Below are 13213 nucleotides of genomic sequence, written 5' to 3'. Positions count from 1 at the left end.
TGCTCGGATCCGCTGTCTGTGTGCAGACTCATTTGCATATGTGACCAGTTCGAACAGGCCTCGGAGGCCAAGGTAAACCGAGGCAAGAGCAAGGCCATGCTCTTTGGGAACTGGGCTGACCAATCCTTGATCCCCTTCACTGTCAGGACCGACCACCTGAAGGTGCTGGGTATTTGGTTCGGGGGGGCTGGGGCATGTGCCAAGTCTTGGGAGGAGCGCATCAGCAAAGTGAGGCAGAAACTGGGCAGATGGAAGCTACGGTCGCTCTCCATCGCGGGAAAAAACCTGGTCATCAGGTGTGAGGCACTGTCATTGCTATTATACATGGCACAGGTCTGGCCTATTCCCAGAACCTGTGCCGCTGCAGTCACCTGGGCCATCTTCCAATTTATATGGAGGTCAACGATGGACCGGGTCCGAAGGGACTCGCTGTACAAAGATCTGGGCAACGGGGGAAAAAATACACCCAATGCCACCCTCACCCTGATGGCCACCTTTGTGTGTGGCTGCATCAAGCTGTGTGTGGATCCCTGGTATGCAAACACCAAGTGTCACTACGTACTGAGGTTCTACCTGTCCCTGGTGTTGCAAAGGATGGGCCTGGCCTCGCTGCCGCGGAACGCTCCGAGTAGTTGGACCGTCCCGTATCATCTGTCCTTCGTGGAGAAGTTTATGAAGAAAAACACCTTTGACCACAAAGTGGTCAGCACGTAGTGTCCTTGAAACCCTTCGGGAAAAGGAAAGGGCGGATCCTATCGAGCGGTTCCCTGAGCAGACTGTCAAAGCCATTTGGCAGAATGCCTCATCGCCAGAACTTTCCAACAAGCACCAAGACATGGCTTGGCTGGTGGTGAGAAGGGCTCTGCCTGTGAGATCCTTTATGCACGCCCGGACTCTCTGCTGCACTGCACGCTGCCCTCGAAGCTGCTGCAGGGAGGACGAGACTGTCACACACCTCCTTCTGGAATGTGCCTACGCAGAAGAGGTCTGGAGAGGAATGCAGTGGTGTTTGTCAAGGTTCATCCCGAGCAGCGCCGTGACGCGGGACTCCGTGCTCTACGGCCTTTTTCCCCGGGATGCATACCGAGACGAACATCAACTGTGCCTGGAGGATCATCAACTCGGTGAAGGATGCTCTCTGGGCGGTCCGAAACCTGTTGATCTTCCAGCAGAAGGAGTTGACCCCGACTGAGTGTTGCAGACTGGCACATTCCAAGGTCCAGGACTACGTGTTGAGGGATGCGCTAAAGCTTGGGGCAGTTGCCGCCAAGGCGCAGTGGGGAAAGACCACCGTGTAACATCTGCCGGCCTAAAGAAGAACAGGATGCCCGCGCAGTCATTTGGGCTCTGCTGATGCATCAGCTAAAAATGTAATCGTACAGACCTGTAAATAGGAATGATTACTCTGTTTTCGGTATGCAAACAAATGGAATGTTACATATATATGGCATGTCCAGTTGTACAGATCTTGTGGGTAGGCCATCCTGTGAACCAGAAGGTGGGTAGGCTGCCCTGAAAGCCAGAAGGTGGATAGCCCACCACGATGCCAGTCGCCCTGACAGCCGGAAGGTAGGTAGGCTGTTCTGAGGGCTGTTGTACCGAGAAGGGGTTATCGGGACAGGCTGTCCTTGAGGTGGTTGGAAAGTGTGTTGGAGCAGCCGAGAGCCAGAAGTTGTGTAGGGGCAGGCTGAGATCCAGAAGGTTTGTGGGCTGCCCTATGTACAGTTGTCCCAAGGGGGGGAATGGGCTATCCTAGAAGTGGCCCAAAGGTGTGTCAGGGCAGTCCACAGGTCGGATGGCACATTGGGATTAGTGAAAGCCAGATGGTACATAGGGGCAGACTGAGAGCTGGAAGGAAGGTAGGCCATCCTCAGCACTGTCACCCCGGGCAGGTACCGGTGTGGCTGTCCTGGAGATGGCCAGAAGGCGTGAGAGAAGGGAAGCCCAAAGGTGGGTAGACTGTCCTGATCGCTGTCGTCCTGGGGGCGGGGCAGGGCTGTAGGGAAACAGGATAGGCTGTCGTAGAGGTGGCTAGAAGGTGTGTCAGGGCGGACTGAGGACCAGAAGGGGCATGGGGCAGACTGAGAGCCGGAAGTGGCAGGCTATCTTTAAGTGGCTGTAAGGTGGGAGGGACAGGTGTTGGCTGGGTTGCCAGGGATGTCGATGATACATGCACTGTTTTATTGTTCGGTTTGTATGTGATTGCGTTTACTGTTTCATTCTTGATTGATGTAAAGTGGGATTCGAGGTTCATCCTCATTTCCCTGCGAACTGATTGTATGGTGGGGTTTGGGGTCTGGCTTTGCTGCCCCTTTCCCTTGTAAATTGCTGATTCTTGTATATAGCTGTTAAATTTAACTGTTTGTAATTTGTACTGGTTAATATGAAAGAAAGGAGGGTCAAACATCTTGTTCACACTAGGAGCTGGCTCTGAGTGAGCTGGATTAGTGTTAAGGACTCTCCACATGTAAGTAAAGGGTCACTTGTTGTCAGGAGTTATTTCATATACCACTGTGCCATTACCTCTGGTGGGTCTGTCCTGTTGATGGGACAGGAAATATTCAGGATGGTAATGGGACATTGTAAGGTATGATTCCACTAGTATGGCTAAGTTGCACTGTTGCTTTAGCACTGCCCTCCATATTTTGACCCTAGCCCTGAGATGGTTGTGAGATGATTTCATCCACTGAAAGATCATAAAAGTGACACTTGTAGTTCATTTCTCAGTGAGGGATTCCTGTACTGAGCACACCACCAACCCAGCTTACCTTCCTCAGCACAAACTCCACCTCACGAGCCTGGTATGCTGGATTAATATTAGCCTGTGATCAAAGGAGAGGAGATCAGAGTTAAAAAGTAAAATTTAATATTTTGTGCAGTGCAAAGCAAACTCAGCAGCTTGACACCATTTACTGCATATTATTGAGAAACAACTTGGCTATTCGTCAGTTAGTGCAAAGAAGTTTAAAAAAAATCAATTTTCCTGATCCAACTTAGGAATTAGATGGGAAATTTCAAAGCTGCTGGTTTCTTTAAAAAAAAGACTATTCACATTTACCCAGTGAGAACAAATATCATGAAATGTTGTTACTAAGCTCACAATCAATAAGCTCATGTTACATGTATTAGAAACAAATGTTACAATTTCAAATCATGTGGGTCAGGGATAGAGCCAACCCTCACCAATATCACAAGGCCATGGAGATTTGACTCCTGGCCCTATCATTATGCTTTCAGTGAGTTTCCCACTCAATTCCAGCAAGAAGTCATTAATTGGTTGGTAGGCGGGTGTGACATTTCTGGTGGCATGTTGCCGAGGAACTGACTCAAAGAGCTATAGCCATGTGATTGCACGATTGGAATTAAGAGGGATGGAGGCATTCACTGCAGTCAGGGAAGAGAGAATGGAAGGGGAATCCTAGGAGAGATCCAAGAACAGAAATGGATGGCACGGTGGCACAGTGGTTAACACTGCTGCCTCACAGCATAGAGACCTGGGTTCAATTCTTGCCTCAGGCGACTGACTGTGTGGAGTTTGCACATTCTCCCCGTGTCTGCGTGGGTTTCCTCCGGGGCTCCAGTTTCCTCCCACAGTCCAAAAATGTGCAGGTTAGGTGAATTGGCCATGCTAAATTGCCCATAGTGTTAGGTAGGGGAATGGGTCTGGGTGGGTTGCAGGTCGGTGTGGACTTGTTGGGCCGAAGGGCCTGTTTCCACACTGTAAGTAATCTATCTAAATACTATCACACATGGAAACTAATAATCATACTTGCTGGGTTGCCTCTGGCCCTAGGACTAATTGCTGTCAAGTTGGCCTCATGGAGAAACTACAGCTGACTTAAGTAGGATTTGGGAGGGTGGGATAAAAATGCTGTTGACATCAGCTGAGTCTGGTTTAAATAATTTAAGGGGATCTTGCTGCATACTGAGTTTCATGCTGAGTTTCCTAGGTGCTTGCAAAAAGCAGAGGATTAAACTTGGATCCTTGAAGTTAACTGGCAAAGAAGAGGGATGTTATAGATTAGATTAGATTACTTACAGTGTGGAAACAGACCCTTCGGCCCAACAAGTCTGCACCGACCTACCAAAGCGCAATCCACCCAGTCCCATTCCCCTACATTTACCCCTTCACCTGATCTGGAAGGCTGTGTGAAAATAAAGACTAAAATGATGAGCATTCTTATGGTATGGGATGAATTCATCAATAGCTTCAGATTTAATAACAACTATTTGGAAATTTGGCATATTGCAAAAATGATCTGTCAGCTAAAGTTACTAATAAGAATTGCAAATGGGAAATATGATCCCTACAATCTTAACATAAGGAATAATCAGGATTCTCTAAATTATTATTAACCTATTCATAAATAACGTGGGTAAAACTGAGATTTTGATCCAGCAACAAGTGAAGAAATGGTGCTAATGTTCCAGGCTATGATGGTTTGTGGTTTGAAGGGGAACATGGTAGTGGTCCCATGTATTGCTTCTGGGAGGTAGATACTGCAGGCTTGGAATATGTTTTCTAAGCAGCTTTGAATTCTTGCAAAGCATCTTGTAGATGGTACACAATCCACTGTTCATCAGTGGTGAAGGGAGCAACAGTAAAAACTAATAGTAGGAGTGCCAGAAATGCAGAATGCTGAATCCCTCAGGGGAGAACTATTACATTGCAGCAGACTCAAGAAAAGAAAGGAAACGACACCTTCCTTTACACATGAAAACTGCCATATGGGAAAGTGAAAGGTCCGGTGTGAGTGTTGGTGAATGGAGAGAGGACAAATGAATGAATTGTATGGTGGGTAGATGAATAAGGTTGCTGGGAAGAGTGGCAAGTAAAAAAGTTAGGGAAAGAGGCAGTAAATGTAATGGAAGGTAGGTAAGGTGGTAGACGGATGAGGTGGTAGGTGGATGAGCTGGTAGATATGTAAGGTGACAAGTGGGTGATATTGTAGATGTGAAGTAGCATTTGGAACTGGAGCTAGTCAGGATGTGAGTGGGATAATCAAGTGTTTGTTGGGAGGAGGAATCAGTGGAGTTAAAAATGAATTAGGTGTTAGTTAGAGGGGATCAGGAAGGGATTAATAGGAAATTCAGGGGGTATACTGCAGCAGGGTTACCAATGTGATAGTCAGTGCTGTCCAGTTAAAGCCCACCAAATGGGGGTAGCTGTTCACTCATACAGGCAGGAAGGGAATGCTACAGTTCAGGCAATGCTGGAATCATCTTGGAAAACAACCAACAGCACGTTTAAACACAGAAACCCTGGAAGGACCAGTGACAGAGCCCTTGTGGCTAAACAAAGACCTAAAATAGCAGGAGGCAGTTCAAGGCTTTCTATCTGATTCACTGATTCCTCCATGGAGGTGCTTCTCAGGATCGGAGAGTGGTTCAGTTTCCTCAAGACCAAAGGGGGATTGGCCATAAATCCAAATAAATTTGGATGGAAATAATGTCATAATGAGGTGTAGTTGTGATTCAGGGTGTTCAGGAAGGGTGAGGCAGAATTCAGAAAAGTAATACAAGAAACAAAAATAATGTAAATCTTAAACAGATACTGGAAGAAGTCAGCAGGTCTGACAGTATCTGTCTAGAGAGGTACAGAGTTAGCATTTCAAGTGCAAGTGATCCTTCAGAATAAGGTCCTGGACAGTGTTGCTGAACAAAGAGACTTTGCAGTGCAGGTTTATAGCTCCTTTAAAACTGAGTTGTAGGGAAATAGGATAGTGAAGAATCCATTTGGTATGCTTTCCTTTATTGGTCACTGCATTGTGTATGGGGGTTGGGAGGACATGTTGCGGCTGTGCAGGACATTTGTTAGGCCACTTTTGGAAAACTGAGTACAATTCTGGTCTCCCTGCTGTAGGAAGAATGTTGTGAAACTTGAAAGCGTTCAGAAAAGATTCACAAGAATGTTGCCAGGGTTGGAGGCTTTGAGCTATACGGAGAGGCTAAATAGATATGGGCTATCTTCCCTGGAGCATTGGAGGATGACCTTATAGAGATTATAAAATCATGAGGGGCATAGATAGGGTAAATACACAAGGTCTTTTCCCCAGAGTGGGCAAGTCCAAAACTAAAGTGAGGGGGAAAGATTTAAAGGGGACCTAAGGGACAAGTTTTCCATGCAGAGGGTGGTGCGTGTATGGAATGAGCTGCCAGAGGAAGTGGTGGAGGCTGGAACAATTACAACATTTAAAAGGCATCTGGATGGGTATATGAATAGGAAGGTTTATAGGGATTTGGGCCAAATGCTGGTGAATTAGGCTAGATTTATCTCAGATATTTGGTCAGCATCTACAAGTTGAGCCAAAGGGTGTGTTTCCATACAGTACATCTCTCGGACTCTATGATTCTATAACTAAAAGTGGTCAGAAAATAGGTTATTTTATACTTTTGACAGAGGCAGCGAAGGGTAAAAGGAACGGATGGTGAAGAGGCCAAATGCAAAAGATAAAGGAGTTGTTAATGGTAGTGAAAGAGAAAAAAAGATGTTTAATGGGTGTAAATTAATATGTGAATGGGAGTGAATGGGTCCATTCTACTGAGAGCAAAGTAAGCAAGATACAAACAAGGCTATGGGAGTGGGTGGAGTGGTATGGAGTAAGTAAAATGGAGAACAGACATCTTCAGCTAGTCGGGAGGGTAGTCAGAGGAAGTCAGTGTGGGTAATTATGGAGTTAAACTAGATGTTTTCAATGTCTAATATTACCAATGTCTAATATTGTCCAGGTGCTCTTGTATTGTGGAACTGCACAAAGACATCCATGGAGTATCCCAAGGAGCAGGTGAATTGCCCATCAGAAGTTTAAACAAAATATCTGGTGACTGGAAGATTTGGGCCAGAGATTTAAAATCTTTGTGTTTCCAAATCCATCCATGGCCTCATCCCTTCCCTTCTCTTTAATGCTCCACAACACTCTGAGATATCAGTACACCTTTTGTTCTGGCTTCTTGTGGATCTCTAATTCTAATTTTTCCATCATTGATGTCCATGTTTATATCTGTCACATAAGATATTGTGCTTGTTGTATTTGTGTGTAATCGTCTTTTTTTTGTTGTTGTTGTTTAATTTTCCATGATTCACAATTAGGTGAGGCAACACTTGGATGCAGCACTTTACTTCGATCATCATTTGATCAAGTGATTGTGGGATTGCTTAGTTCTGTCTATTGTTTGCTGTTTCGGCTGTTTCACATGCAGATAGTCCTCTAGAATAGTCTTGGCAGGTTGGCATCTCCTTTTTAGATATGCCTAATGCTGATCTTGCCATGAACTCCTACACATCTCTGAAATGGGGTGATCGCCTGGCCTGATGACAATGGTAGATTGAGGGATATGCCATGCTATTAGGTTAGACTGTGATTAGATATAATTCTACTACTGCTGATGGTCACAATGCTTTATGGATGGTTAGTTTTGAGCTGCTGAATATGAATGCTGAAGCCACCCCATTGCCACAACAATGATGGATATCATCAGTAGGGATAGGATTTTGACTTGGCAAGGACTGAACACTCCTACCGACATGGTCATGGACAGATGCATCTGCAGCAGATAACTTGTTAAAGACAACAGGCAAGGTTTTTTTTCCTCTTGTTGGTTCTTTCACCATCTCCTGCTAACTCAATTTGGCAGAGACATCCTTCAAGACTCAGCCTGCTCTGTCAGTTGTGGTGCTACTTGTGGAGTTGTAGACAGTGCAGAAAGATATTGGAGGTTACAAAGGGACATAGATAAGCTGCAGAGCTGGGCTGAAAGGTGGCAAATGGAGTTTAATGTGGAAAAGTGTGAGGTGATTCACTTTGGAAGGAGTAATCGGAACACAGAGAAGGCGTAAATTCAAAGTGACAAAAAATGCGAGTGTGGTGATAGAAAAAAAACAATTTCACACAGTGAGAAATTAGAGAATGGAATGTACCATTGGAAATGTGATTGAGGCAGGTTCTATTGAGGCATTCAATAAGGCATTGGATGTGTTTTTTTGGTTAGTAATGGTGCGCAGGGATATAGGGAAAAGGGAGGAGATTGGCATCAGATAATTGAGCCAGCAAAAGCACAATGGACCAAATGGCCTCCTTATGCACTGTAACAATTCTGTGATTTAGTCTTGTTGCTCAATAGCAAGTTATTCCAATCCTGGAGACATGCAGTTTACTTGTTATTAAAAAAAGACAGCTTCTGCAATTGTTTTCAGATCTGTGAAGAAAATACAAAATCATTGGCATTCCCTCAGAAACTCTGATAGCCATTTATGGCGGTCTTGTTTGAAGGTGGCCAAATAGACAGGCCAAAACACTTTAATTCCTCCTCATTTTGGCCTGATAGCTCTAAGGATGAAGCAATCACTTCAGGAATGGGGGTGCTGCTGGGAAAAGCACTGCTTTCTGAAACATTGAGCAAGTGGCTTCATGAGGATTACCTAGCCCATGCCAATATTGTTGAACTTTTTCACTACTTACCAAAATGATACCAGCTTGTGCTGTTGCAAACTGCATCAATACCCACTCATACATATTTGGTCCCCATATACCTAGCCGGTCTCCTTTCTCCAGTCCAATGGCGAGCAGTCCTGCAGCCATTTGGTCAACCTGTGAAAGGTCAAATGTTACATAATCAGAATACAGAAGATGCAATATACTATAACACATCTAAACAAATGCATGATCCAATAAAATCTCTTCAAGCTGGTTGCTTCAAACTGATTGCAGAGGATGTTGTGCATTAAACAAAAAAGCAGAAGGAAGCACCTCCAATAAATGTGCCATCCTCAGTAATGACCTGTGCTGGAATGAGTGTAAGAGGCACATCTGACCTTGACTGATACTGTCTTCAAATATGAGTGCATGTGTACTAAGGTCAGTTGTCAAACCACTAATAAAAACAGAAAATGTTGGAAATATTCCATAGCTTTGGCAGCATCTATGGAAAGGTAATTGTTGGGAGAGATATCAAAGAGAAGTCTCAATTCTGCATTCAGCAGTATATGCAACCTTTATTCAGAGTTCTTTCATCATATGAGTGTTCATCACTGATATATTATTTTACAAGATTAGATGTATAGATTAGGGAGGTGAAACAATGACATCATGATCTCATGATAGTTCCCAGACCTCATTATCATCAGGATCTTACAATATGTCCTATTAATTTACTTCCCAATTTTAACAGTTATACTCTTTCTCAGACATTTGCTAGACTTGCTTATCTCTGAAGACTGTGTTCAAAAATTCTGTCATTCACTGTATTTATTACCATCCTTATCGAATTCTGTTATTCATCTTGTACTTCCTACTATTCTGATCACTATTCTATCCTGTTGACAAGGTGGACTGAATGACAAATGGGAAAGCAGATGACCTCTAAACGGCACTAGCTTGAATTCGAGAAAATAAACAATGGCAGTTTCCCAACCGCAATAATGGAGGTAACTCAAATGAATCATTATGTCTAACGATCAAGGGGGGGGGGGAGAAGGGCAGAGATACGTTGGAAAAACCTTAGGAATTCACAAAAAGATGCTAAATCCTACTAATCGCTATAAAATTTTAATATCAGTTCTAATATAAGACTAGTTATATACAAAGTTAAATGGTTTTACCTAAAGTTAGAATTCTTTAGCCAATGAGTTGTGAGCAGCTTTTGTTCCAGCTGACCTTGAAATGTCAAACAAACACTACCCCTCTATCTAGTAGCAGCATGGTGACTCAGTGGTCAGCATTGCTACCTTACATTGCCAGGGACCTGGGTTCAATTCCTATCTTGGGCAACTTTCTGTGTGGAGTTTACACATTCTCCCCATGTCTGTGTGGGTTTCCTCCCATAATCCAAAGGTGTGCAGGTCAGGTGAATTGGCTATGCTAAATTGCCCATAGTGTGAGGTGCATTGGTCAGGGATAAATACAGGGTAGGGGGGTGGGTCTGGGTGTGTTATTCTTCGGAGGGTCGGTATGGATTTGTTGTGCCAAAAGGCCTGTTTCCATACTGTACGAAATCTAATTATAATTATAAGTCCTTCTATTCACATGCTGTCTGTAAGTTTGTTTTGAACAGGAGATTGCTTCTAAGACGAAATTTACTGTTCCTACTCTAAATATTTCTGTATCATTTTGATAATAAGACTGAATCAATAATATTGAAACTCAATCACTTTCCCAGCTCAAGAATCTTGGCTGAATTCCTAAGGTTTTTCAAGATAGCTCTGTCCTCCTCCCCCTATCCCCCTTGATCGTTGGACATAATAATTCATTTGAGTTATCGCCATTATTATTTAGGTTCACTTACTTCAGTTGGGAAGCTGCCATTGTTTATTTTCTCGAACTCAAGGTGCCGTTTAGGCGTCATCTGCTTTCCCATTTGTCATTCAGTCCATCTTGTCAACAGGATACTGGCTCCTCTCCACTATCTATTTATTTTAAAGGAATTCAACCAAATTTCTTAAGAAATGCAATCTACACCTAACATAAATGTTCAACATTCAATTACCTATAGAGTCTCTGTTATTGTGGGATCACACTTTTAATTCTTGCTAATTAGAAAGGCTGTCAGTTCACAAACATCTCTTATCAGACTCTTAAAAATAGCCAACTCTGTGAATTTGTACAAGACTTCCTGTATTTTAATTTGTAAGATTCTTTGTTTTATCTGTTAATTTTGGGTTTATCTTCCATTCCAAGCTACCATTGTGCTAACTTATGATCTCACTTTAATTATGAACTCAGCAAGCCAATTCTGTTGCTGCAGTTAAAACTCTTTTTCTCCATATTTATGTGAACTAAAAAATGCACAGACAGCCATCTTGTGCCACCTCTGGCCATGGGCTGCCTCAATAGTGATGTTTCAGGTTGATGATCTGCTTTTTGACAACAGGTCACAGATCTGAAATATTTTCATCTCACCACTTTTGTTGGAATTTTAAATTTTCTGTGCCTTATCCAGCCGACACTTAGTGTGGCTGTTTTGTGGGTCAGGAATGGCTTGGGTAAAAATCTCATGTACACATGCCAAGAAGATCCTCAGTGGAAATTTGTTTTTCCTGTTGCCCCAGTCTTTTTATCAGATCAGGTGAGGAGCTGATAACATTCTGAAAGGTAAATGTTAGATGTTTTGACAGCTTCAAATGGCATTATTAAATGCTACCTTCTAAGTTAGGCATGTTTTTATTACAGTACAGGATCCAATCATCAAAAGAGAAGTTGACCATGGTAGACTGGTTGATAATGTTAGATCTCATGGAATACAGGAAGAACTAGCCATTTGAATACAGAACTGGCTTGAAGGTAGAAGACAGAGGGTGGTGGTGGAGGGTTGCCATTCAGACTGGAGGCCTACGACCAGTGGAGTGCCACAAGGATCGGTGCTGGGTCCACTGCTTTTTGTCATTTATATAAGTGATTTGGATGTGGACATAGGAGATATAGTTAGTAAGTTTACAGATGACACCAAAATTGGAGATGTAGCGGACAGCGAGGAACGTTACCTCAGAGTAACGCTCTTGATCAAGTGGGCCAATAGGCTGAGGAGTGGCATTTGGAGTTTAATTTACATAAATGTGAGGTGCTGCATTTTGGAAAGGCAAATCAGAGTAGGACTTATACACTTAATGTTAAAAGCCTGGGAAGTGTTGCTGAACAAAGAGACCTTGGAGTGCAGGTTCATAGTTCCTTGAAAGGAGAGTCGCAGGTAGTTAGGATAGTGAAGAAGGCGTTTGGTATACTTTCCTTTATTGGTTAGAGCATTGAGTATAGGAGTTTGGAGGTCACATTGTGGCTGTACAGGAGATTGGTTAGGTCACTTTTGGAATATTGTATGCCATTCTCGTTGCCCTCCTATAGGAAGGATGTTGTGAAACTTGAAATGGTTCAGAAAAGATTTAAAAGGATGTTCCCAGAGTTGCAGGATTTGAGCTAAGGAAGAGGCTGAATAGGCTGGGGCTATTTTCCCTTGAGCATTGGAGACAGAGGGGTGACCTTACAGAGGTTTATAAAATCATGAGGGGCATGGATAGGGTAAGTAGCCAAGATCATTCCTTTGGGGTGCGGGAGTCCAGAACTAGAGGGCATAGATTTAGGGTGAGAGGGGAAAGATATAAAAGCGACCTAAGGGGCAACTTTTTCAAGCAAAGGGTTGTGTGTGTATGGAATGAGCTGCCACAGGATATGGTGGAGGCTGGTATAATCACAACATTTAAGAGGCATTTAGATGGCTATATGAATAGGAAAGGCATATGGGCCAAGTGCTGGCAAATGAGACTAGATTAGGTTGGGATATCTGGTTGGCATGGGCAAGTTGGACTGAGGGTCTGTTTCCGTGCTGTACATCTTTATAACTGTATAACACTACAGATTAAAACCCTAATCTCCTTATAAACATCCCTTTATGCATGCACAGACAGATAGCCATAGACGGACAAAAATACATATGGACAGAGATAAAACTGGAAAAGCAATTCAGTAGTTTTTGTTCTCAAGATCTGTGAGCTGTTTTTTGTTGACCAGAAGGCTTCTTCTAGCATTCCTTTTCTGAATGTTTCACTTAGTTTGTAGGAGGCACAGAGTGGTTGATTCACTTATAAAGATTTGCTGACTCATCAATTAAAAGTCACGGCTTGCTGCTGAAGGTAAGGAAAACACTTCTTCAAGTTTTTTTTACTGCCAAGAATACATTGGTGAAGATCTGATCCTTTTTTCCCAGTACCTTGTCCCAAGTCCCAAGCTGTTCAGTTATCTGAGAGCCAATCACAAGGTTGTTGATAATTCAAAAGGCCTTTGTCATTGACATTATGACTATAGATCAATCAACTTCTTGTCAACCAAAGACCCATGTGAATATAGAACCTCACAGCTCCAGAATGTTTGGAGCTGCAATCATTCAGGAGTGGAGAAAATTCCATTTCACATCTGACTAATGCTTTGTAGATGATGGACAAGCCTTGGGAGACAGGAAGTGGTGTTCTCACAGTATGATTCCCAGCCTCTGGCCTGCTTTTTTAGCCACAGTATTTATATGGTTAGTCCAGTTCAGTTTCTGGTCAATGGTAACCCCAGATTGTTAATAGTGAGGGGTTCAGCGATGATTTTGATATAGAATATCAAGGAACATGGTTGTAATTTGTTTTGTCAGAAATGGTCATTCCTTGGCATTTCTGTGACACAAATATTACTTGCAATTTATCAGCACAAATTTGAGTGTTGTCCAAGTCTTGTTGCATTGGACA

General features: G+C 43.2%; 1 protein-coding gene across 1 annotated transcript in view; it reads right to left on the bottom strand.

Moving 5' to 3' along the window:
- acsf2 (acyl-CoA synthetase family member 2) overlaps nt 1–13213 on the bottom strand; it is a 177175-nt gene that overhangs the window by 122837 nt on the left and 41125 nt on the right. Inside the window, exons 3-4 of the mRNA XM_072558419.1 lie at nt 8460–8588; nt 2769–2822 (exon numbers count right to left, since the gene is read on the bottom strand). Coding sequence (XP_072414520.1) covers nt 2769–2822; nt 8460–8588 — 183 coding nt within the window. The remainder of the gene's footprint in view (nt 1–2768; nt 2823–8459; nt 8589–13213) is intronic.

Source organism: Chiloscyllium punctatum, chromosome 39, assembly GCF_047496795.1.
Source record: "Chiloscyllium punctatum isolate Juve2018m chromosome 39, sChiPun1.3, whole genome shotgun sequence".
NCBI lineage: Eukaryota > Metazoa > Chordata > Chondrichthyes > Orectolobiformes > Hemiscylliidae > Chiloscyllium > Chiloscyllium punctatum.
Note: the sequence above shows the minus strand (reverse complement) of the source record. Positions and strands in the feature narration are given on the sequence as shown.